Below are 25610 nucleotides of genomic sequence, written 5' to 3' on the forward strand. Positions count from 1 at the left end.
TCGCGGCGAAGCGCAAAACGACGTATTTCATTGGTGTAAGGACGTAATTCATTGGTGGATAAGGGAGTGAAAGAGCCCCGTTTTGCGCTTCACCGCGACCCCTCACGACAAAATTATATAAACCGAAAACAATTAATTACTGCAACAAATGACAAGCTTCGGTGGCAGATTTTTCTCTAAAATGTATCCTCTGCAGTTCCTAAAAGGGGTAGTAATCATTTTAATGCCGAGAGCGCCTTGCTTTAGAAGTTATGTTTTTTCACGAAACTCATTTGAATTTTTATTTAAATAATGAGCGCCCCCCCAGTTATTCACACGGTGCGCAGCTTGTAGGCGGTATCAGATAGATACTTGTAAAAAAAAGTTCTTCGATTGGTGCACCCGTTCGCGAATTATTTAGCCCGGGGATTTAACTGAACACCCGGTATATAGTAGCATTTATTCTCCTTGGATTTGCACTATTTTTTTGCATTATTGCAGAACTGACGAAGTTAATCTTTTTTTCTCGGCTTTCCTGTCCCACAAAAAGAAATTGAGGAAGGGAGTTGCCTCAGGACAGAAGCCGCCGATATTTCGAACAGAGACTGTTCTTCAGGGATGGCACGATAAACATATACGAGGGTGGTTCCATAAGTTTCCGGCCCGAGGTAGAAAATGCGCGCGAATTTGAAAATGCGATTAGGGACGCGTGGCGCCATCTGTTGGAGGGCCGGAGCACCACCCTCAACCCTCTCCATGCTTTTGTCGGTTGGAGAGCGGCATTTCAAACAGCCAGGGTGCACTCTTCAGTTAAAATGGAAAAAATCGAGTACCGCGCTCTGATAAAATTCTTGACAAAAGAGGGACTTTCGCCTAAAGAAATTAAAGTGCGACTGGACAACGTGTACAGGGAAGCCTCTCCGTCGTACACAACGGTAAAAGAGTGGGCTAAGCAGTTTCGACTGGGGCGAGAGTCCATTGAAGATGATCCACGCGATGGTCGTCCAGTGGAAGTGGTGACACAAGAAAATTTGAAACTCTTGTTGAGGAGGAAGTGCTGAGCGACAGGCGTCTGAAGGTGAAGGAAATCTCAGAAAGGCTGGGGCTTTCAAAACAACCGTTTTTCGCATCATTGGCGAGGGCCTTCACATGAAAAAGGTCAGTGCGAGATGGGTGCCACGACTTCTCTCGTCAGTTCAAAAGCAACAGCGCGTCGTCTGTGCCAAAGAGTTTTTGGAGCTCTGTCAAGAGAACGAAGAAAAAAATATTGAAGTCAATTGTCACAGGGGATGAGACTATGGTGCTCTACTATGATCCCCTTTCGAAAAAGGAGTCCATGGAATGGCGCAAACGAGGAGAAGCACCCCCAAGAAAAGCCAAGGCCACACAATCCACAAAGAAGATCATGGCAACAATATTTTGGGATTGTCACGGGATCCTCCTCATCGACTTCAAAGAGAGGAACACCACAGTGAATGCGACTTATTATGCTTCACTCGTGCACCGGCTGCGAGACGCCATCAAGGAAAAGAGGCGCGGCAGGTTGAGTCGAGGTGTCCGGTTGCTCCAGGACAATGCCCCTGTCCACACGGCTTCTGTTGCCAAGGCTGCACTGAAGGAGTGCGGCTTCGAAGAAATCCACCACCCACCCTACAGTCCAGACTTGGCACCGAGTGACTACTTCCTGTTCTCAAACTTGAAGAGGGATCTCAGAGGACGGAGATTTCAAAACGATAGTGAGGTGCAAGAGGCAGTTTTCCAGCATTTTGCGGACAAAACTTCGGACTATTTTTTTCAAGGGCATAAGAATGCTGGTTGAAAGGTGTCAAAAGTGCATCGAAGTTAAGGGTGACTATGTCGAAAAGTGATACACTTGTTTTGACTATTAAAAGTTGGTCGGGCCGGAAACTTATAGCGTCCTCGATAAACTTGCTCCGGAATTTCCCCGAAACTACAGTAGTGCGTGGCGCTCTACACTGGCGGTGCCCTGGGCGGAGGCATTATCGAACATGAAACTGCACTGCACTGGTGGATCGGATGGATACTAGCATGCGCTACCTAGAGATCTGTGCTCGTTGTGGCTCGTAGGCTGCACGACCCGTAACGAGAGGCACCTGGCGAGCGGCACCGATCGAATGCCATGCTGACGATGACTGTCACTGATGACTGTCTGCTGCTACTTGCACGGCTACAACTGGCTTCTTGCCGCTTCCGCCTTCCTCCGTGCTTCCGGCAATCGCGATGCTTCTTGGGATTGTACTCTGGCGCTCGGCCGATTTTCTCGGTGTGAGTTCGGGGCAACTCAGTGCTGCACTGAACGGGTGCACTCCTTTAATCGAGGACGTTCAGTGCGCACCAGTGCAGTTTATCGAGGATGGCAAGCCGCACCAGGTCGCACCAGGTCGCACCGGGGCGCACCGGTGCAGTTTATCGAGGACGCTATTATGGAACCTCCCATGTTTATATAAGTGTTGTACAAGGTTAACCGATACTTTTATTTCTTTAAATGCAATGCAAAATTCGGGAGGCACCACACTACGTCAATTTATTCACCGTGCGCATCTAGACTCCGCTCCCATCACTGTGGCGGTTGAAGATCGCGTAAAAGGGAAGAGGATGAAGTTGTAGCTTGACGCGCATGCACGAAAAAAAAATATATATATATAAATAAATACATGCTGCTTAGGGAACAGGGAACGATCGTGCCCGCCTCGTCGTACATTTGGTGCCGAAACCTAGGAAAACTGCACGCCGATTTCCATCAATCGAAAGACTTTGTCAGACCCGAGCTGTCCTCCGAGGCACGACGACGCGCGTCCTCGGTCAGTGGGATCCTGCAAGAACCCACACCTCGCTGCGTTGAACGACAAGGTCGCTGAGCTTGTCGACGATGCTGACTATGAAGAGGAGGCAACCTCGGCTCTCGGGTACCATGAGAACCTTGGCCACCGCGTCAGCCGCATTCGATTTCACCTCCTCCGGTCCTCTACGTGAGTCCTGACCGGCGATGATGGAATGTCCCTGCGGGCAGATGGTCGTGGCCTCACGCTAGGACGGTGCCGGTAGAACTGGCTGCCAGGCGCAGTAGCGTGCGGGAGCAGAGGCGTGTCTTCATTGTCGTCCACGGGCCGCCACATCACTCCCCCCCTCTCAGACGCGGAGCTGCGCTTGCGGTTGAGTGGTTGAGGTTCGCGTCGATACTCAGACTGGAGAAATGACGACGGCACGTGGACGAGGGATAGCTTGACATAGGTCTTGAGTTCGTGGCAGCGGGCGCGGCAGGATAGTGGGCGTGGACGTTCGTTGGCGATGTAGTGCGCTGTGCGTTGTGCTGCTGTGCCAGTGGTCATCTCGCGTCGTGTCAGGTGGTAGCAGGACGGTGGGGGCAGCGTGAGGCATTTCCGCGAGCGTCTTCCGGAAAGCGTTGCCGAACTGACCGCACACCGGGTCATCAGTCTTCCGGGCCCCCAGTATTGGGGAAGAGACAGAGACAGCCGGAGGAATCAACAGTAGTGGTTTACTCTGGGCTGTCTGGCCCCAAACTAAATAGAAAGGAACAACGGCTCGCAGGCCGAAGGTTTGGCGCGACAATCCAACCGGTGGTCGGAGACCACTTCATCGTCGTCTGCTACAGTTCATGCCGGAGTGAACACCCTTGTGAGGCGGGTTTTGGGAACGTGTGATCCGCACTGTCAAGGATAGGCCGCAACAGATTCAGATATGAAGATCGAAGATATCAGATATGAAGATTTTCTTATTGTGCTGCTCAACGTAGAAGTGGTGGTGAATTCTCGCCCACTGAGAACATTGGAGACTACGAGATCCTGACTCCATCTAAATTCCTACCTGGAAAACGCCTCGTAATAAGCTTACCAGAGATCATTGGGACCAGTGATGGGCAAAGTACCATGAAAAGCACTTAAAGTAAGGTGCTAAGCACTTTCAGTACTGTACTTTAAGTACAGAAGATCCTACAGGTGCTAAATACGTGAAGTAAAGTAGAAAGTAGTGAGAAACGTACAACATGTTTTTCTTATGTTATGGAGTCTTAAAACGATTACTTTGGTGTCACAGATGAAAATCAATCGCCATTTATTTACACGAGGGTGGGATGCCTCTGCCTTCATGACGACCTTTCTCCTTTCATTTTTTCCCCCTTTATCTAATATACACATACGTAAATGCAAATGTAAATCTCTCAGACAAACCACGCACAGGTGCTACATGCATGAGCCAACAATGTGAAGGAACATGTTGAGGTGTGCCACTTTATCGGCTTCAATCGGATTGCGAACTGGCTGTAATAGCCAAAGGCGTAGTGTTGTGAATGTTTGTGAACACCGTAATGTACACCGTGGCGGCGGGTCGGATGCATTGCCACCTGTCGTGCAGTGAGCTAGCAAGGCTCACAGAAAGATGCTTCAAGTACTTCAAGGGAAAGTACAGCAAAATGTACTTCAAGTAAAGTAAAAGTCCTCCAAAAATTGCTTACCGATTACTTAGGTGCCAAGTACTTCAAGTACTACCCGTCGCTGATTGGGACACAGGTGCCGGCACCTATTTCAACGAATATCCGACGCAGAGTTCGTCATCGGGAAGCCCTCGTAAAAAAGCTGTCGCACCGCTGGAAGGAGGAGTACCTGCTTTTCTTGCGTACGGCACATCACAGCTTATCAAGCCCGGGTACAAGGTTGAAGGTCGACGATCTCGTAGTTCCTTGCCGTCTTGTGTATGTAAGGTCAGCCGTGTGCTTTCCCTACTATGCCACCAAGCGGACAACGAATTCGTCGCCCTGCTCAGCGGCTTTACCCAGTCGAAGCGGATGGCGCATAACGCGGGCGGGGGAAGATGTTGAAGATGAAAGATGAAAGTCACTGAAAATGTTAGCCAGCTGTAGGACTCGAACCCACACCTTCTGGATTACCGGTCCAGGGCTCTACCAATTGAGCTAACGTTGAAGGCGGCGTAAAAGGGACAAAGTTTTAGTTTGACGCGTGTACATAAAAAATACATTCTGCTTCGAGAACAGGGAACCAGCGCGTCGGTCTCATCATCTGTAATTAACAAGAACTCTTTGATGTGTAGGCGTAGAAGGAAGGGGGTCGTAGCCACTGCAGGGCATCTTTCTGGGGGGCTTCATACCTGTGGAACCACTTTCTTCCTAGGTGCTCTTTAAGGAATGGTAATGACTAAAACTGGGCTGTAAGTGGCAAACGCTCCCAGCGCAGTACGGCCATAGTTGCTATCGTCAAATCCGCCGCGTGAGGCCGGGCATTGTCATGTCTTCTGGACAATATCCCAAGCCTTTTCTCGCGAACTGCGCTTCGCACGGCACCCTTTATCAACGTGGTGTACTAGTACTGACGTGACCACTTGCTCCAAGAGGTCCACATGGATGACACCCCGCATGTCTCAGAAGACAGTTCCCATGGACTTCGCAGCAGACGACGCATCATGCTTTTCTTTTGCGGCGGGGAAGCCTTAAGTCTGGGGTGAAATGATGCACCTCCTCTCTGGGGTGGAATGATGCACCCAGGATGCATCACATGTGATCAATGATTGTAAAAATTTGTCCCCGTCGGATTGAAACTGGTTCAGCAGCTGCCTTTTGGTCACAAGTGAGGTGTCGGGGAACTGATCTTACACAGACTTTGCGGAACAGTAGCTGCTCGTGAACGATTGGCTCCACACTGTCGACACTAATATTACGCTGGGCAGCAATGCCCCGAACGCGCCGGTTCTCGAGGATGGCTTGCTCAATGCCTGCGATGTTCACTGGCATGATTGCAGTCGGACGAAGGTGTCCATGTGGTTGTCACAATATATCCCGTCCTTCGCCAAACTGTCCCTTGACATCGTCTGTTCGCCATACTGTGCATGTAATCCTTCTAGAATCTCAGCTGGTTTGACGTTCTCCTTCACAAGGAACTTAATTATGCATCGCTGTTCCCCAAATTCAGACACACTGCTCGCACTATACTCTGGCAACGACTTGGCAACAACGCTGGGACAACAACTAGAGGAACAGGACAAACACACGACTCAATGATGTTAAAAGCCAGAGTTTGAGTCGTGCGCTTGTCTGTCTCTCTAGTTGAGTGGTTCTCAACATATATTGTTCGAGGGAACCCGTGATCGTGTCAATACGACTTCAAGGACACTGGGAGCACGTTTGTTTTAATGAGAAACTAGAGTGGGAAAAAATTCTATTGGCTGAATGAAATATGCCTTGACATGCAATAAGACAAAAGTTTGTGATTTATGACCCCCTCCTTCTCGACAATGATGATTGAGCAAACCGCGGGGTGACGGCCTTCTTGTGTCTCTCATAAACCCTTCTGTGCATCTTTTATTCCGCGAGGAGGAATTAATTATTTTTGAAATGTCACTTTGACCGAATGAATGGCGGTAGAGATTTATCCTATAATTCAGTCCGTCCAAAAACCTTTCTAGTGGTTGGAGGCAACACAAGAATCACGTTATTTGACATTTTACATATTTCGCTGTTCTTCAAGTGATGACCCTCGTTGTTCTTCTCAAAATACATTGGATAAAAGCCTCCGTCTAATAATTAGATTTGTACAATATACTCACAAAAAGTAGTCAAGGTAAGTAATTGAGTACCGAGCAAAAAAGTAACACACAGTCTTGAAGAGTATTTAAGATAGAGTATTAATACTCCTAAGAGTAACTAATTACTTTCAAGACACATTGACGTCACAGTTGGAATTCCCTGTCAAAGAAATATATCAAGAAAGCAAAGTTGAAAATGGCGTTACCAAAAAGCTTCATTATCTCGCAGGAACAACTGCTTTTCGAAGTTACTGTCCGATAGCCTTCACTGGCTTTCTTTTAAACATAGTACCCCCAACACCGAACAGGCGCTCTACAGAATGCGTTTTTCTCCGCTTTGACCTCATAAATAGTTATTAATATTTTACCTGACCTCTCTCGGTAAGGCTTTCGATAGGGGTTTCAGCGGCTTATCCTTCAGGACAACAAATCGCCTCATGCAAACACGAGGCGCTGTCTGGGTATTCCTCAGACGTTTCCAGACATATGTTCCCTTAGAAGTCGGTCGTTGGCCACCTCTGTGAGGCCGACAACGGCGAGGCGCTGCATGCTACTGCTTCCCATGTTCCCAATATCTCAGACACTCACAAAGCGCCTTTCACTCCACCTCCTTATCACGCATAGAGAAGTATCTTGAAAGTAATTTCGAAAATGAGTTAAGTTATTGAAAAAGTATTTAAGTTGGATTACTAAATACTCACATTAAAAGCAAGATATCCAGTTAACCGCAAAAGTATTTAAGATACGTAAGTTGAATACTCTACCCAAGTTACTGTACAATTTAAACAACTTAACGGAACGAGGTGGTGACGTCAGGAATCTTGGTCTTCTGATGGTTCAATTCCTGGCGTCAGCACTTCTTTTCTTTGATTTGTTTGAATGCGTTAATTTCTGGGCGTTTGAGGAGCCTGTGTCGTCCCTAGTTGTGGTCTGCCTCGCCCAAGGGACCCTTTGCACTCTCGCGTCGTATCCTAGCGGCTGACAAGCGAAACACGATCGGCGCGCGCCAAAGCACAGCCGGCGCCATCTATTGGATACGTAGGGAAGTATTCTATTACGTATTGAATACGTAGGGAGAGGACAAGGCTACTACTACTACCCTCTTTGTCGCCGTTGGGGTCACAGAGCATGCGCAGAAGCGTTGTGAAAAAAAGTTTTTCTCGTTGTTTACGTCGTTTACTGTACAAGTCTGGATGTGTCACCCACAGGATGGATAGAAAAGGACACTCCTCGCAAGGGCTAACTCACAACACCTTCACAGAATTCTACAATTCTTTTTCCCGATTCTGTCACAGTTTCCATAACGGCCCCCCATAAAAATCGCATTAAATTCCGCGCCTTCGGAAGACCATCAATCTTTCAAGCGATTTGTTTCAAAAGTTTGAGTAATTGTTCCACAGAGGGCGTCGCAAATAATCGTTCATCCCGGCGATCCCGGCGCACTCCTCTAATGGTCTAATGACGCCGTCAAGGTTGCCAACATCCTCGTGACAAATGGGAGGAGAAAGCACCGCTTTCGATGCGTGTCCACAGATGGCGCCGCTCGCCTTCATTTGCGCTGACAAACGGCGTCTGAGCGACGTTTTAATTACGACAGCTCGGGGCGGTCGTGTCTAATTGTTTCGCGTTCCGCTTTAATGATATCGTGAGAGGAGCATGAACTGTCACGAAAAGAAAGTGGAACTGGGCACATCAATATGAGAATTACACGAACACACGCAACTCGACTTGAGTTACTCTGATTGCTTCATTTGATTAATTAATTATCGCGCTAATAAGAAGGAGCTGTGCCGCATACCTGCAACTGTAACTGAATTAAAAGCATACCATGTTTCTTACGTTGGGTGTTTTGATTGGAAAGACATACCCGGTATTTCTTGCGATATTTTTTCAGATAGTCTTTGACATCAGTATGTCTATCACCCCTTTCCCTAGAGGTCCATATCTTTGCAGATATCATGTGCATTTTCTCATCTTCCCCGACCTTTAGTTATACGCAGAAGGTGTTCACCTATGCAGGGATTCACCACCACCACCACACACACAATGAAAATGAATAAATAAAAAAGAGAACGATGTCAAAGAGACGCAAAAAGCCATCAGATGTGGGTGTCATACACCCCTGAGATGAAAATCCATGGCAAATCTAGAACAGTCATCATCAACAACTTTATTTTGTGATAGACACGTAAAGTGAACCCGTCTACACTTTGTGTGTCTGAACATGTCGCTGGGTAGGACTGAATATAATTTCAGGTTCTTTAATTAACGTGCAACAAATATATACATCCCTCATATTGCAACATTGGATCGTATCAAAAATGGAGAGTGTCCTGGGTATTGCGAGAGAGAGAAACCTGTTTCGCCATTCTACTGTTTTTTCAAGAAACTTGTCTAGTATGGAACTCACGATGACGGATGATGGTGATACGTGTACAATAAAGGTAGCCGCTGTGGGCCGAAATGCTGCTGCGCTCTTAATCCCGAAGCCGAATTCATTGTCCTTTTTCCAACGGACAGCCTTTCGCTTGTGCCATCATTTCGGCATCTCTGCGGCATTCCTACACAACTGTCATTTCGTGTGTTCGGCGAAAAGTCTTGATCCAATTTTTATCAACATGCTCAGGCGTTATCAACTGAACTTGCGTCCCAAGCAGCACAATGTACTGAAAGTCGAGTGCAATAGGGGTGGACGGTATGTGTCTTATCAATGTTCTTTAGTTTCACCAGTCTGTTCAAGGCCTTCCACCTACCCGTCCACCCCTATTGCACTCGACTTTCAGTACATTTTGCTGCTTGGGGTTTGCGCGCCACGTACCTCTGCGACTGCGTTATCTTTCAAGTGAAGAGGGAAATGGAGCCAATAGCAAATGCATTGGGTCCTTTGTGGTCCTGCTGGCTTCGAATGCTACCACCGGCTGTGCCGTCTCAGGTTTTCTGGCAGATGAATGTCGGCTCCTGAAATCGGTCTAAAACGTACCCCCACTGTCCATCTGTCCCTTCGCGGTAGTTCCCAGGCAGCACCGCAATGTGGGTCCCATTCTGGACAAATATTGGCTATCTCGGATTCCCAATGCTGGCCCAATTTTACAATTGCAACCCGGCCCGGCCTAATATTGGCACGTCAATATTCAAGTCCAATATTGCCAATGTACATCCCATATTGCCCTGGCAGCAGCTCAATACTGACCTCACATTGGTCCCACATTAGGTATCACACCACAGGCTTCTCGGTTGCGCTGCGAGCTACTCACATGGGCTCAGTGGTTTTCGTTCGACACCACATTGGAAGAGATACAGAAATCAAAACAAACTCAATGCGAGGGACGAAGGAGCGTATCGTAAAATGGCAATCGTCAAAAATTGTTGTCGCGAATGGTTCTGGTATTCATTCGTACCCGGCATTCAGTTTCTTATTCGATAAGTCACCTGTACTGTGACAACCTATCACTAGGGTTCCGCGTTTTCGGTTTTAATCGAAAAACACCGAAAAACATATACCGGGTAAATTCTGCCTCATTCGGTTTTAACCGAAAAACGTCGAATACAGAGGGAGGTTCCGGGATATGACAGAGATACATTGCTGCACGTGCCCAGCAAGCTGCAGATGCGAAAACCATACAGAAATACTTACGTGGTTATGTGGTTGTGAAAAATGTCAGTTTACAATCAATCAATCAATCCGTTTACTTTTCGTTAGCCGTAAAACGCCACCGCAGCGAACAACGCCATGTTGATTGACCGTCGTGCGGAAATTACATTGTGATTTCTATTCGCCGATAGCTGTAGGGTAAACCATGTACACGCCAGGAAAGACATGGAAAAACATACGCCGATTCCGGCGAAAAATAAAAACCGAAAACGCGGAACCCTACCTATTACGTATCGAGGTACCCAGAAATGTTTTCCATATCATAGCAACTGCAGTGGCAATATGGGGTCTGAATGAGGGGATGCCAATATATGCCCGTTCTGGGACCCACATCGACCGACTTTCATGGAATATAGTTTGACCTGCCTTCATATGTAGACAATATTGCCCGATTTCATCCAATATTGTTTCGCCGAGAGCTACATGTACACCATATATTGTCCATTGTCATCCAATATTGTTTGGTAGCCGGCAATACGTAGACCTTATTTCCTACTGTCATGAAATATTGTTTGACAGACGGTTATATGCAAACTATATTGCCAGTTTTCAGGCAATATTCTTTGGCCGACGGCTGTATGTAGACAACATTGCCAACTTTCAGCCAACATTGCTTGGTCGCCGGCTGTATGCAGACCACATTGCCCATCTTCAGCCAATATCGCCTGTTTGCTGACTATATGGCGGTCATTTCCAATGACCAGTGAATATTGACCGGTTCTTGGCGATCTTGGACCAATATTCCCACGTTGGAACAATTATAGGAAGAATAATGGTAAACATGGTCCTTTAGAGGACCGGTAGTTCCAGCGTCCTGACAATAGTGGGCAAAGTTAGTATTGATGCATTCCTTCCCCCGAAACGAAGAAAAAGAGAGGTCCAGCAACTGGATTTTAATGAAAGTCGTAAGCTCTGGTAGACATGACGATGGCCCAGCCAAGAGAGAGAGCATCAGCTCCCGTGCTGCCCGGTTTTGTTCGCTTTCGTGCACGACGATGACTGTGCTGATCAGTCGTGACAGTATGCTGCCTGGGTTACAGCATTAGTTTACCAACGTGAATTCTATGAGAGTAACTCTAACGTGAGCCATACGGAAGAGATGTGCGTATAACATGAACAGGGAAACCAGGCAAAAAACAATGCCTGAAAATCTGGTTTCCTCCTTCATCATTATGTAATTTTCTGGTTACATTTATTTGACTTTTTTTAAATGCTTATTTTAATGTGGTTACACAAGTTGTGACATTTCAAAAAGCTGTAACTTCAACTCAGCTACTATTTTTGCAGGGTAACAGTGTGTGTAACTTAGTTACTTGTTTTGAGTAACTTATCGATGACTGATTTGAGTGCACAAAGGTGGGCAAAATTAATCCATCTTGCGACCGAAATTCAAGCTTATCGCCATTGTTCTGAGTAAATGACGCAGAAGGAACCAAGCTAGACAGCATATAGAGTATGTAATATGGTTGTGTGTGGTATGAGATAAGAGGTGGAAACATATTCCTAATCTGGGCATTATATCCAGGCAATTTTCGGTAAATGATGATGAGTGCCCAAAGGAAATCTGCGTACGGACGTTCGTTTCCGGAAGCGAGACAGAAACCACGCGATAACTACAGCGACGTTTCGTATTTGTGTGTATTTAGACTTTTTTCTGTTGCGTGTTAGCACTTATATTGCACCCGCCACTGAAACCACGGTATACCGCACTCAAAAGTAGCGTCCCTACAAATCCAGAGGCGTAACACGATATCCCCTACGAAATAAAAGAAATCCTTCTTTGCTCATCGTCATTCAGGCATCTCGTTGCCCAATACGGTGTTGCTTCCATTACACGACACCAAGACATTTGATGTCCGACCTGTCTACGTCATCTCGTAATTCGAAGAAAACTTTTCGATACTGTTGTTCTTCGAGAACAGTTGTCTGTTTGAAATGCAGGGATGGCCGTAATTAACTGACGATTTTAATATAGTAGAGAAAAAATGAACACTAGAAAAGTTTATTTAAACTGAATTTCTTGGAGATTAATTCCGATCAAAGAAACTGATACTAACCAAAAATTGCGTGTTTCAAGTGGTCACTATAACTGGCTACACAGCATTTGAGTCTGAAGTTTACCAGCCTGCATCATGATGTCTTCTCTCAACTGCGAAGCACTGCTTCAGGTCCTTTAACGGTTGCCGGTTTTCAAATGTCTCCAAGGAGGGTCTGGAGATGATGGAGGTCAATTCAGTTGGCTAGATTGGGGAATAAGGCGACCTGCAAAAGCTTCCATAAACAGCTTCTATACTGCTTCCAACAATCTGTCGTCAACGCGGATACATAGTAACTTGAGTGTACAACTAAAAATTAGCCCCATTGTCCATATTATTCAGCAGAACATACAGTGATGTATTTCGCTCAAAAGTACTCACGCAAGAATTTTTTTTATTTTTAATTGTAAGAAAATTCAATTGTGTAGATTCCAAGATGGTAGAAGGGAAATTGATTACTTTTCAGGCATCTTGCGCAGTACGTCTGTGTGCGAGAAAATAAAGAGTGCTGACCAAATTTTCTCATAACAACAAAATAAAACAAGTGAAACAAACCGCCGCCGCTATGTTTTCCATTTTACGGAAAGCAGCGGTATAGTGGAGAAAGAACCGTCGTTCTTTAACTTTAGTAAGTACCAACATAAAAGGTATATCGAATAGTGCTGTAAAGCAACTGTGGCTGTGAGTGGACAGAGGTCGACTGGTTTCGCAAGACGTACTGGAAGCATTGTCTTTGAAAATATTGGTGGAAATAAAAAGTAATACGACTTGTTTCTTGCAGGATTCTTCAGACGAGAGCTGTCCCCCACCATGGACGTGGTTTTTGCGAAGAGCCCAGAACGGCGACGACGGTAACGCTACCCTGGTGGCTAAACGCGGAAAGGTAAGCAGTAGGTAGAGCCACTGGAAGGTTTTCTCAAGACCCTACATAAAATACGGCATTCATGTAACAAGTATACTTCTCTGGGAGAGAGATGCTTAGCGCTAACAGACAAAACACGGACGCACCTCTAAGCATCTCTTTGATCATGTACCAGAAAGCCCAGATTTCTTCGTTATACTTCTCTCTTCGTGCTGAAACACAATCAGTTATAAGCTCGTAAAGAATTTATCTGACTAGAAGATTATCAAACTTGCGTCGTTCCGGTCGTCCTGTAGCCATCGTTAAGGCATACAAAACATAAGAACCCCGTTAAGTCCACGAAGGAGGTAATCAGAATAAAATTGAAACGGTTAGGTTTAACGGTTAGTTTTAATTACAAGCTTTCATGCAGAATCTGTGCGTCATTAGGGGGGGGGTATATTTATTAGACCAAAGGGGGAAAAACGGGAGAAAAGGTCAACCAAAGGTGAAAAAGATTATCTACGCACTAGGACAAACAAGCAGGGAAGAGTAATGTATTTTGAAAATACATAGACGGGAAGAATAGGGAAGGCCCTTGGGGCCGTTCTTGGGCACCAATAAAAATTATTATTATTTCGTTTTCCCCTCCCCTGTACGGCTTCTTTTCCGGATGTTATATGCACTGTCTTGCTCTTCTGTATTTTATGATTTTGCTGTGCGTTTTTTCAGTCGCTCTTTGCTGCTTGGCTGTTATATGTATAATTCCACTGCGTGGTGATCAAGTGCAGATTCAGCATGAAAGCTTGCCATTGAAACCAGATGCTCCTAATCGTTTGAACTTTGACTCAGGGTCCGGTTCCCCTACAGTTTGACATGCCCGGTTTTAGAGAATGTTTTAGGCAAGAGGTTACACTTTAGCGAATGCCGTTTCAGCGATAGGAAGGCTCGTTTGTCGAAGTATAGTCGAAGCGAGGGAAGCGTTTGTCCAACTACGTTTTAAAGAACACCGTTCGCGAATCAAGTTTTGGTTTCGGTTTCAACATATAGTGGTCGGACCAGCAGTCAGTGTCCAACTATAGTATAAAGGTTGTATGTTTGCGCATTTGTCTCGTGGATTTAATTGCGCTGTCACTGGTAGAAGAGTATGGATACTCGAGTAAGAGTATAGATGCTCGTAGATGCGACAAGTTTCCTCCGAAAACAGCCATTTCAAATGATGTGCAACGGCTCGCTCATTTTGTTTCGTCAACTGAATGGAAGTAGCTCTTCTCCTTTTCCTTTGACTCGGCGCGCCGCGCAGCAAGGACTCAGGTGCGACCACGAGGGCAGATTATCTCGATCATGTCCAGGACAAAACCCTCAGTGCTGTTCTCACCTTTCTGGACACCGCAGGGCTCGGGTCCTCACAGTGAGGCGCCCCAATCGTCATCCTGAAATAAAGTTCTCGCTTCTTTATTGCACCCTACAACTATATTCATTTCAGTCGATACATATTTTTTTAAACATACGCGTTAGCTTTTCCCGCTCGCGACCAATGTATTTGTATTCCAGGGCGCCTACAACATGAGTCCAAAATTAAGCTTTCGGATTGAATCCTTAATTAGCTTTCACTAAAGTGCCCCGCTAACTAATGAAAATAGACACGTATTGTGATATCAAAATTGGTTGCGATATCGAACCTCTCAGACAGTGCAAGAAAAAACTCACTTGTGTTTTTATCTTTTGAGTTCCACTTGTACGGCGCAGCCGGCCGGGATAAACACCAATCGCACGCGAAAAAAAGAAAAAGAAAAAAGAGAATAGATAAAAATGAAAAATAGCGCATCTATATCGAAGAGGAATCTCCCTATGTGTGTACTGTTTGTGTGTGTTTGTGCATTTCAATCAAAAAAGAAATGTTCGACACCCAGAATATGAAACAACGAATCTACTACCCATGGCTCGCCTCTACGCATGATCCCCTATGCTTTGGAAGTCCAAATCTCTCGTGCAAGCCATTAACGTCAAGCGAAAACAAACTTTTTCACTTGAACACACCTTTTGTCAGGAAGATGGTACCAGCTACAACGACCTCGCTTCCTCATAGACTCAGAATCCCATAAACAGGTATACGTTCTCCCGTATCTCAACAGAAGAAAAGAAACGAAACCGAAGCCATCGCCAAGTTTAGATCACCTGGCTAAAAGCATAATCCTCTAAACTGGCTTCGCTAAAACGTAACGACTTACGAGTCGCCATTTTCCCTAAAACATTGCTGCGTTAATTCATGGAATGCGACTCGGTGTGGCTTTTACAACTCAGTGGCGTTACCGCTTGAGGCAAGTTGGCTCTCCCAGATGCTGTCACTGCAGTGAGGATCTGGAGCACATTTTTCGTGATTGTCCACACTACCAACCTTCCCGAACCTCAAACTCCAGCAGGTCTCTTAGTCAGCTGGACTCTCGCCCCTTCTCCCTATCAAAATTGCTTGGTCGATGGCCGAAACAAATCGGAGGGCTGGGTTCCACGAATGGGCACTTGTTCGCTGCCTCCCATTGAAAGAAAAGTAGGACCGAAGATCGCGTCCCTTTCAGAGACTATCGTAATCCCCTCAAGACCGTGACTTTCTGGAGCGACCTTGTTCGCCTCTGGCTTCGAGCGTAGTTCAACTTATCAAATTGACGAGTTCAGAAAATCCCAGAGTGCTTAGCGTCGCTTTGAACTGTGGGAGTTTACTAATACGAAAGCCTCCAAACTAGAGATGCGAAGCTCCGGAAGAAAAAACGGATATTTTTGGGGGAAAAACAGTTTCTTTCGATATTTTTCCTCCCCCCCCCCCATCTCCGGAAAAACTGCCAAAAATTTCCAGGCGACAAAATTCAAAAATGTAAATTTTCATGCCTTCGATGCGTTCCAACCCTCCAACAGTGCCTTAGGCGCCTCTAATCCGCCAACAACCACCAACTTAGAGCTCCGTCTGGCCGCTCCAAGCGATCGCCATCGCGTTCACATAATGTCGGAGTTCTGGTCGGGGTGGACGGGTTGTTCTAATTACCTATCGCTGAGTAGACAGCAGTCTCATGGCATGCTCTGCTCTGCATTTATGCCTAGTGGATGAACACTACTAAAGTTTCTAGCTCATTGTATGCTGTGGCTTGGCCGGCAATGCTTTGACGGCTTTGACTCAGCAGTAACCGCGTTTGTTTCCATTTTGTCCAGCTTTTTGGGGAAAAACCCAAAAAAGAAGCGTTTTTTTTCTCGAGCGATTCAAAATTTCCGGAAATTTTGCATCTCTACTCCAAATTGTTCCGATTTCTCCTCTACCGGTCTATTGTCCACGACGTGTCAAGGTCAGCGAAAGCGAAATATGAAGGATTATTCTTCCCCCGTTCACAGTGTTGCCAAATTTGGGGAAAAGTCGCTAAATTGAGCGGATTTCGGGGTCTGTTAGCGACAAAATTTTGTATTTGGGATTAGCGGATTTTTTGGTGACTTTCCGACATGTTTAGCGACTTTTTAGCGACACAAATATTCCTTCATGAAGTCAGGAAGAATCGTGATTTTCCTGTCACATTTCAGTGGCCGACAAGCTCTAGTGAAGAATAATATGAAATCGCGCCACTTTTCGCTGGCCCTAACTCCTCAGGGCCAATCACCTGTAACGGAGATCTCTCAGCGTGCTTGTAGCAGCATCGTCATCATCATCCCCCGCGCACCAATGATCAAGGCGCGCGGGTAATAAAACACGACTGCACAGCCAGCTCGGGCCGTTGTTCGGCTGGCCGGTCTTTCCTCACGTCTGTGTACTGTCTTGTGCCTCTAGCACTACATTGGTGACCCGAACAATTTCTCGAACAATCCCAACCCTCTCCGACGATGTCTCAAGGCGACAACGCGGCGCCATCATCACCACACGTAACCGCTGTCGCCGTCAAACTACCTCCATTCTGGGACCGCAATCCAGCCATTTGGTTTGCCCAAGCCGAAGCGCAGTTTCATCTGTCCGGCATCACTTCCCAGACCACCCGGTTCTACAACGTCATCTCGGCTCTGTCTCCAACCGCCGCCGAAGAGGTACACGATCTCATCACCTCCCCACCACCCGAGCACCCGTACGACCGACTTAAGGCTGCTTTGCTCAAACGCACTTCCACATCGGACCGCGAACGTCTCAGGCAGTTGTTATCTGCAGAAGAGCTCGGCGATAGGCGTCCAACGCAGCTTTTACGTCGGATGAAGCAGCTTTTGGGAGACGACGTTTCCGCAGCCGGTGACCGATTCCTGCACCAACTTTTCATGCAACGCCTGCCAACTAACGTCCAAATGGTTCTGGCCACCGCGTCGAACCTACCCCTGGACGAGCTTGCTTCCCTTGCTGACGCGGTCATGGAAGTCGCCTCACCACACCAAGTCAGCGTCCTTGAGCGACCTGTGGCTTTACAGAACGCCACTCCTCCGCCACAGGCCGACCATCGTTCCCCCCTTTCTCCACCCGACATTCAGGTGATGGCGCAGCAGATCAGCCACCTCACGCAGCTTGTCGCGTCACTTGTCACCCGCCCGCGATCCCCAAGTCCGCGCCGCCCTCGACACCGCCGAGGCCCCCCGTCGGAACGCCGATCGCGCTCTCGGTCGGACAGTTCAGGTGGCCTCTGCTGGTACCACCGTCGCTTTGGTGCGAACGCCAATCATTGCCTGCTTCCTTGTACCTGGACGGGAAACCCGCCGGCCTCCCACTAATGGCGGCAAGTGGACCCGGCCTTGACGACAGCCGCCTCTTTCACATCGTCGACCGTGCCAATGGCACTCGGTTCCTCGTCGACACAGGGGCTGAGGTCAGCGTCATTCCTGCCAGCAGCAGCTTTTCCCGATCTCGACAACCCTGCTTCTCCCTCAAGGCCGCTAACGCTTCTACTATCCCCGTCTACGGCCAGAAATCTCTCACCCTAAATATCGGGCTGCGAAGAGATTTCCGGTGGCTTTTCCTCGTAGCAGACGTCACTCAAGCAATTCTGGGAGCTGACTTCTTGAATCATTTTAAGCTGCTCGTCGATGTCAACGGGAAGCGCCTGATAGACCGTACCACTTCCTTATCTGTTCACGGCCTCACACTGCCTATTTCTCCATTGCGGGTCTCGTCCTGCTGTGCTCCAGACTTGCCCTTCGCCTCCATATTGAAGGAGTACCCGGCTCTTACCAAACCGCCGGACTGGACCAAGCCTGTGCAGCATGACGTCCTCCACTACGTCACCACCCGTGGCCCACCAGTCCATTTCCGCCCGCGTCGCCTAGCACCCGAAAAGTTCCAAGTAGCGAAAGCCGAGTTTGATCATATGCTGGAGCTCGGCATAATTCGACCATCATCCAGCATGTGGGCCTCGCCATTACATATGGTGCCGAAAAAGACCGGCGACTGGCGCCCGTGCGGCGACTACCGTGCCCTGAACCGAGAGACGCTTCCAGACCGATACCCCATCCCCCATATTTTAGACTTCGCTGCACAGCTGGAAGGCGCCAATACATTTTCCAAGATCGACCTCGTTCGTGCCTATCACCAGGTTCCCATGGCCGAAGAGGACATCCCTAAAACAGCCATTACCACCCCTTTTGGCCTGTTTGAATTTCTCAGGATGCCCTTCGGATTGAGGAATGCCGCCCAGACCTTTCAGAGGTTCGTTGACAACATCATCCGCGGGCTTCCTTTTGTTTATGCCTATATTGACGATATCCTCGTCGCAAGCCGCTCTCCTGCAGAACATGAGCAACATCTACGCGCGCTTTTCTCCCGCCTACAAGACAGCGGCGTTATCATTCACGCGGCGAAGAGCGAATTCGGCGTTTCGGAGCTCGATTTCCTTGGCCACCACGTCGACTCCCAAGGAATCAGGCCACTACCAACTAGAGTCGCCGCCATTAGAGATTTTCCTTTGCCCACTTCGGTGACCAAGCTACGCCAGTTCTTGGGCTTCATAAATTTCTATCGGCGCTTTATACCATCCTGTGCCTCCAAGCTCCGCCCTCTCGAAGCCCTGCTCACTACCAAGCGCGACAGATCTCCTTCTCGTTTACTGTGGACACAAGAAGCTACCGCTGCATTTGAGAGCATCAAGCAGGAAATTGCATCCGTGTCGCTTCTGTTCCACCCACGCCACGACGCCCCAACCTCGCTCATGGTGGACGCGTCCAGTGTAGCCGTTGGCGCCGTTCTCCAACAACATGTGTCCGGGGCCTGGCGACCGCTGGCCTTCTTCTCCCGTAAACTTAAGCCCCAGGAGACGCGGTACAGCACGTTTGGCAGAGAGCTTCTCGCCGTGTACCTGTCAATCAAGCACTTTCGTCACTTCTTGGAAGGTCGCACATTTACGGTATTCACGGACCACAAACCCCTCGTCCACGCGTTCTCCTCCGCCAGCACCACATATAGTCCCCGGGAACTTCGACACCTTGCATTCGTGGCAGAGTTCAGCACCGACATCCAGCACATCAGTGGTGCCGACAATTTGGTAGCTGACGCCCTCAGTCGTGTCAGCACGATCGGCATACCGACCTCCCCACCGTCTCTCGACGATTTGGCGCAAGCCCAACTCACCGACGATGAGCTGGCACAGTACCGCGCCAACCCCACATCCGCTTTAACAATTGACGACGTCGCCTTACCTGGCTCGGTCCGGCCTCTCGCCTGCGATACATCTCAAGGTCGGCCACGGCCTTTCGTTCCCGCATCACTCCGACGTCAACTCTTCCAAGCCTACCACGACCTTTCCCATCCCGGCATACGCGCCTCGCAAAGCCTGCTTACCCAACGATATGTCTGGCCCAACATGCGCAAGCAAATCAAGCACTGGGTGCAGACCTGTCTTTCTTGTCAGCGTTGCAAGATACAGAGACACACCCACCGACCCCCATCCCAGTTCCTTCCCCCCGACGACCGCTTCGCGCATATCCATTTGGACCTCGTGGGACCACTCCCAATCTGCGACGGTCACCGCTACATGCTCACTATCGTTGACCGCTTCACCCGTTGGCCAGAAGCAACCCCGGTCCCCGACGCCACCGCGGCCACCGTCGCTTCGGCCCTCCTAACAACATGGGTGTCGCGGTACGGCGTTCCTTCCATCATCACGACGGACCGCGGCGCCCAATTTGAGTCCGCCCTCTTCACCAGCCTCACCAACATACTGGGCGCCAGACGGATTCGTACTACTGCGTACCACCCGGCCTCCAATGGCATGGTGGAGCGGCTTCACCGTCAGCTAAAAGCCGCCCTCCGGGCGTCGCCTCAAGTCCCGTGGACCGAAGTTCTCCCCATTGTCCTTCTCGGGATCCGATCGGCTTTCAAACCCGACTTGGGTTGCTCAACAGCCGAGTTGGTCTATGGAACCTCATTGCGACTCCCCGGCGACCTCATCTCTGCCGCAGCGAACCCCGCAGCCGTACCACCAGCCGGCTATGTGTCCCGCCTACGAGACACGATGAATGCTCTTCGTCCCAGCCCCACCCGCACACCACGCATTGCCACCGGTTTCCAGCACCCCGCCCTCGAAACATGCTCGCATGTTTTCCTTCGGTGCGACGCCGTGAGGAAACCCTTGCAACAACCCTACTCTGGTCCTCACGCCGTACAGCACAGAGCCTCCACCCACTACACCATCCCGGTCAGCGGCCGAGAACAAACTGTCGCGCTGGAACGTCTCAAGCCAGCTTTCCTCGAGGCCCCTCAAGAAACATCCAACGCTTGCTCCATCGGTGTTTCTCCGGACCTGGAACTTGGCAATCCCACTAGCCCTCCCCATCGGCCCCCCCTCCAGTCCTGCTGCCCGCCGCAACAACCGCAAATGCACCCTCGCCCCCGAGTTTCCTGGGCACCACACCTCCACATCGCTCATTACCTTCCGGCCACTCGCTAGGGGGGGAGCCCTGTAGCAGCATCGTCATCATCATCCCCCGCGCACCAATGATCAAGGCGCGCGGGTAATAAAACACGACTGCACAGCCAGCTCGGGCCGTTGTTCGGCTGGCCGGTCTTTCCTCACGTCTGTGTACTGTCTTGTGCCTCTAGCACTACATGCTCCCTGCAGCGTGCAGTGGTGCAGTTTCGTTGTTGTTCTTCGCAGCGCTAGTTTCTTTGAGCTGTTTCCAGTTTGCCCCTTTGCTGACGTGCCACGTGGCCTAGACGCAAGCGCTTTCCAAAATACCTCTTAAGTAGCATCAGAAATACCGCAAGAGCTGGGTGATGCTGCCAGTATTCAAGGGATAGCTTCGTCCAGTCAAAGGCTGACACAAGGGTGCTGTGCACCTATATTACAAGCGTGAGATTTATGCGAGGTTGTCAGACAAGCAGGTCGCAAAAACACGAAAAGGCATCGGAACTTTTTGTAAGCAATAAACAAACCATGTTCAGTGCCTCCGGTGACAAAACGAGAAAAAGTTCTGCAGATGATGTTCAAGATGGCGAATTTCATTTACTTTATCTCATTCTTATCCACTCATGCCCATTTTTTCATGTTCTCTCTTGGCCATCCACTGCGCTCATTCGCTGAATCATCTTGGTAGGGCTGTCACCATATTGTTTCATAACATGCAACGAACAAAAAGGGCACAATAGCGGCAGCGACTTTCAGGCGACTTTTCGGGGCGCCACTAGCGACTTCCTGCGAATGAGATTTGGCAACACTGCCCGCTCAGCAAGCGCCCAGTATGCAATGCGTGCGCAAAGAGGAGCACTGGTATTTTCTGAACTCCTCTATTGGTAACGCTGTCAAGCACTATGACGTCATTTGTTTACAAACAGGGATAGGTCTATACAGACCCGAGCATGGAATGGCAGGTTGTTTCGTTTTTGCCATTTCCGGTTCCTGTTGGTTCGCAGAGAAGCATGAAGATGACGGTATACTGTGTGTATTCATCTTTGGATTACTGTTGTCGCCGGGAATGGCCTACATTCGTTACGATGGGTAACGATTTATTGATTTCGCTCGCAAAGCATGCAAACGCCACTTCAACACGTCATAGGCGGTAAACATGTTCATCTGTGTCGGTGGAAAGCAAAGGGTTGCGTTGTCTCAGGTAAAATAATATGATTCACGTTTGATTTGGCAACGTTTACCTTGTGATTGCGATAGCACAACTCAATTCTGCACGTATTCAAAAGGTTCGTACGTACTCAACACAATTACACGACTTGCCTCGCTTTCTTCCCTGGACGTCATTCCCTCTATCGGCCCACGTTTGTTGTCCCACGTGACTGTAAAGGGTTGGCAACAAACGGATCAGCTTTGCCGTAGTTAGGGGACAGAAATTCGTCCACTAACACTTTCCATGACCAACGGATGGCTGCGCCCGGGCGCGGTCACGCTCGGGGATCTCTAGAGTCTTCCCATGGAGGAAGGAAACACAAGGAGCGGCTCTCCGCGCCAGACCAGAGCCGTTTATGGGCACCGTGCGCTAGAGTTTCCTATCGACGGCAGCGGCCCCTCGAGGGGACACGCGGCGTAATGCCCTGGTACCAGCCAGCAGCGTCTAGCAGTGGTGTGCTAGTTTCGCCGTTCAAAAAGAGCGATTTGAAGCTGCCTGCATAGAAAGTCAAAGGAGAAGACAAAATGGAAATTAATTCTATGTGGTAATCTGCCACGACAACCAAGTTATTGTGAAAGAGAGGCAACTTGCCGTAAAGTTTTCGTCCTTCTCGATGTATCGTCCCGCCGATCACGTATTTGAGAGAGCGCTTTCACGGCAATCCACCCAACGTGCCGCTCAAATCCGTTGTTTCAAACTTAGAACTCATTCCTTGCATTTAGTATATTTGTCAATGACCAGTTGAGCGTCACGATGCGGATTTATAGCACAGCAACTGACGTGAAAAAGTTGCGAAATACACCAATGAATGACCAATGAACATCGTGGAGCTTGGCTAAAATCAGTGTCTGCCATATGTCGTACAGTATATTTATCTCTTTTACTCGGACCCTAATTCTGCGGCGTGTCGGCGAAGACTGGATTTGGACCTCGTCTTGCTTCAATATAAAGCTTGCATGCGAACACAGGGAATTATTTGTCCTCCCAGAGCTGCGTTTCGCAAGCCGTCATCATTTTATGTAGGTGCATTCTGTCCCTATGATCATATTATCGTTGCCAAATCTTGTGATCTCAGTTTACAAGTGGTTCTTTGCTCCTTCCTATTCGTCCGCACACACGCACGCAAACACACACAAAGGTAATCATGCGTTTGTCGAACAGCAGCCTCACTGTTTCTTCTTAATTATTGTCATTTTTTTATTTTTTAGCATAGTTTGTTTTGTGTTTCTTTTGCGTGATATTTCTGGCTGCTTCTATGTTGCAATTTGCGACAATGTGTCTGATGCGCTATGTTCACCTATACTAAGGCGGCTGTGGTCGTTGTTTAGCACTGATAAAACATTATTATCATTACATATCCAGTTTCAAACAAAAACACGCCTTATTTATATCGTGAAACAGTCTTGATTGACTGACTGATTTTTATTACTATGACTGTGCATCAAATACAGGCACATAGGGCTAAAAGGGAATCCCCCGCCTTGAGCGATGCAAGATTGGGAATTATTTGACTAAGAAACTTATCCTCACAGTGCATCATCACGTTAACGGATTATGCATAAGAATGAAACGAGAACGTTTTTTTCCCGCTATCTTCGTAATGTATATTCCAATTTGTTGTTAACTGTATTATTCATGTGAATTCTTCAGTGAGAGATTTCCGTCCTCATAGCGCAGGTACTGGACGTAGCTAGTCTCTGATATGTAATCTATAATTGGTAGTCCCTTGCGGATAAATATGCACTTAACTTCACCTAAATACGGGCCAGGAATACTACACGCTTGTCTGCGCTACACACTGTGTCACACATTGTGCATAGACACATAATGTTCCACGTGCAAAAGGCTTCCCCATCGCATACATTTTACGTGACAACCACTTCCACACAAGTAGTCTCACCGGTTAATGAGTCCAAAGCCGACATATAAAATTCGGTAAAACACCCGTACGCACCAAAGCTACATACGCGAAGGCGCCGATACGGCGTCAGTACCAGACCGTTACGCGCGAAATCGCCACGGGTGGCGCTGCCGATCAAGCGACCGCAGCGTCCTCTCGCTAGTGCACGATGTCCATAGGCTATAAATGGCTCTGCGCCAGACTAGCGTAGCCACCATCTAGCGGTCGCTCGAGTCAAAACCGCCATTGCTTCCTGTCCACCACGTGATCCCCTCTAAAGTTTCGGTTTTGCGAGGCTTTGTTTCTCGCGCTGCTCTCCGTATGAATTTGCTTTTCGAAAGTAATTTATTGTGAAAATGTGAGCACCATCGTAGAAACTACGTATAGTAATGTGTTCCTGTCCCCGCTGCGGCTCTCGTTGAACTGAAAGCAGCTCTGTCACGGGATCGCGTTTTGTTCGTAAGTACACGGTAAGTTGTTCTAGTCGCCCGTGTGTGTCCGAGTCATCTTGAATTGTTCATTTGGGACCTCAAACTGTGCCGCAGATTCATTTCATATCTTGTGTTGTACAAATCTGATTATGATATTTTGAAAACGGCATTCTTTACCACTTAATCAAGGAATGTACATTCGTTAGAAGTAACCGTTGCCACACGTGATGTTTCCGGTCCTTCGTACTCCTTTTGCGTTCTGCACACAGTGACTGGGCTTCTAATAGAACAGTAAACATTCGAACACACAGAAATAAAGTGCAAGCACGCGTTCAACGTAATACTGCCATCTGAACTGTGACACAACTACAGCTCGCGTCGTCTGCTCTGCTGGCGCCATGCTGTCTGGAGGGTCACGTGAGCAGTCACGTGGTAGACAGCAGCATCCCAGAATGCAATGCGAAGCCGGCTACGCTCGTACCATGGCTCGTACCGATAGAAAACTGTCGGAGGGGCCGCTCCTTGTATTTCCTTCCTCCATGAGTCTTCCTATTTTAACTCTATGTGGATGTTCATCGGATGTGCCCCTAGCGGTACCTGCATATACTCTCCTGAGACCGCCATGCACTGCCATGACCGCCCTATTCTAATGCATGGAAGCCGATGTTTTCGCCGCTCTGTTTATTTTTCAAGCTGAGTATGACTTCCACGATTTTTCTGTAGATTTCGCACGCATAAATGCGCCGTCGTGCGCCACCGGCAGTTCGTCAGTGAAGTAGACAACAAGCTAAGTGCGCAAATGCCTGTTAGGTTTATCTGAACGCACTCTGTACACTAGCAACATAAATCATGATTAGGCCTAGGGCGGTTCTCTGTCGTATACATTAGTTTACGGGCAATACTATGTTCTGTTCAACGGAAACCGCAATATTAAGGTTTATTTTTTCTCATATCTGTACCGTAATTTTGCATGTTTTTTCCAATAATACCTTAAGAACCCGACGTACGAGTTTGAAAGTGCAGAGCACGACACGTATGAATACGGGCATAACGCACACATTCCCGCGTTGAGCTGTGAAACAGGCCATTCCTAGAAACCAGAAGTACTTTCCGAGAACGTAGTCATGACGTTCAAGTCCAT

At 48.2% G+C, this 25610-nt stretch overlaps 1 protein-coding gene across 2 annotated transcripts in view; it reads left to right on the top strand.

Annotated features, from left to right (window-relative positions):
* Nucleotides 1-25610, top strand: part of LOC135370075 (histone-lysine N-methyltransferase PRDM16-like) — a 191300-nt gene that overhangs the window by 73940 nt on the left and 91750 nt on the right. For both annotated transcript variants that reach the window (XM_064603769.1, XM_064603770.1), the window contains one exon: nt 13022-13123. In XM_064603769.1, the coding sequence (XP_064459839.1) occupies nt 13022-13123 (102 nt within the window). The remainder of the gene's footprint in view (nt 1-13021; nt 13124-25610) is intronic.

This window comes from Ornithodoros turicata, chromosome 10 (assembly GCF_037126465.1).
Source record: "Ornithodoros turicata isolate Travis chromosome 10, ASM3712646v1, whole genome shotgun sequence".
Lineage (NCBI taxonomy): Eukaryota > Metazoa > Arthropoda > Arachnida > Ixodida > Argasidae > Ornithodoros > Ornithodoros turicata.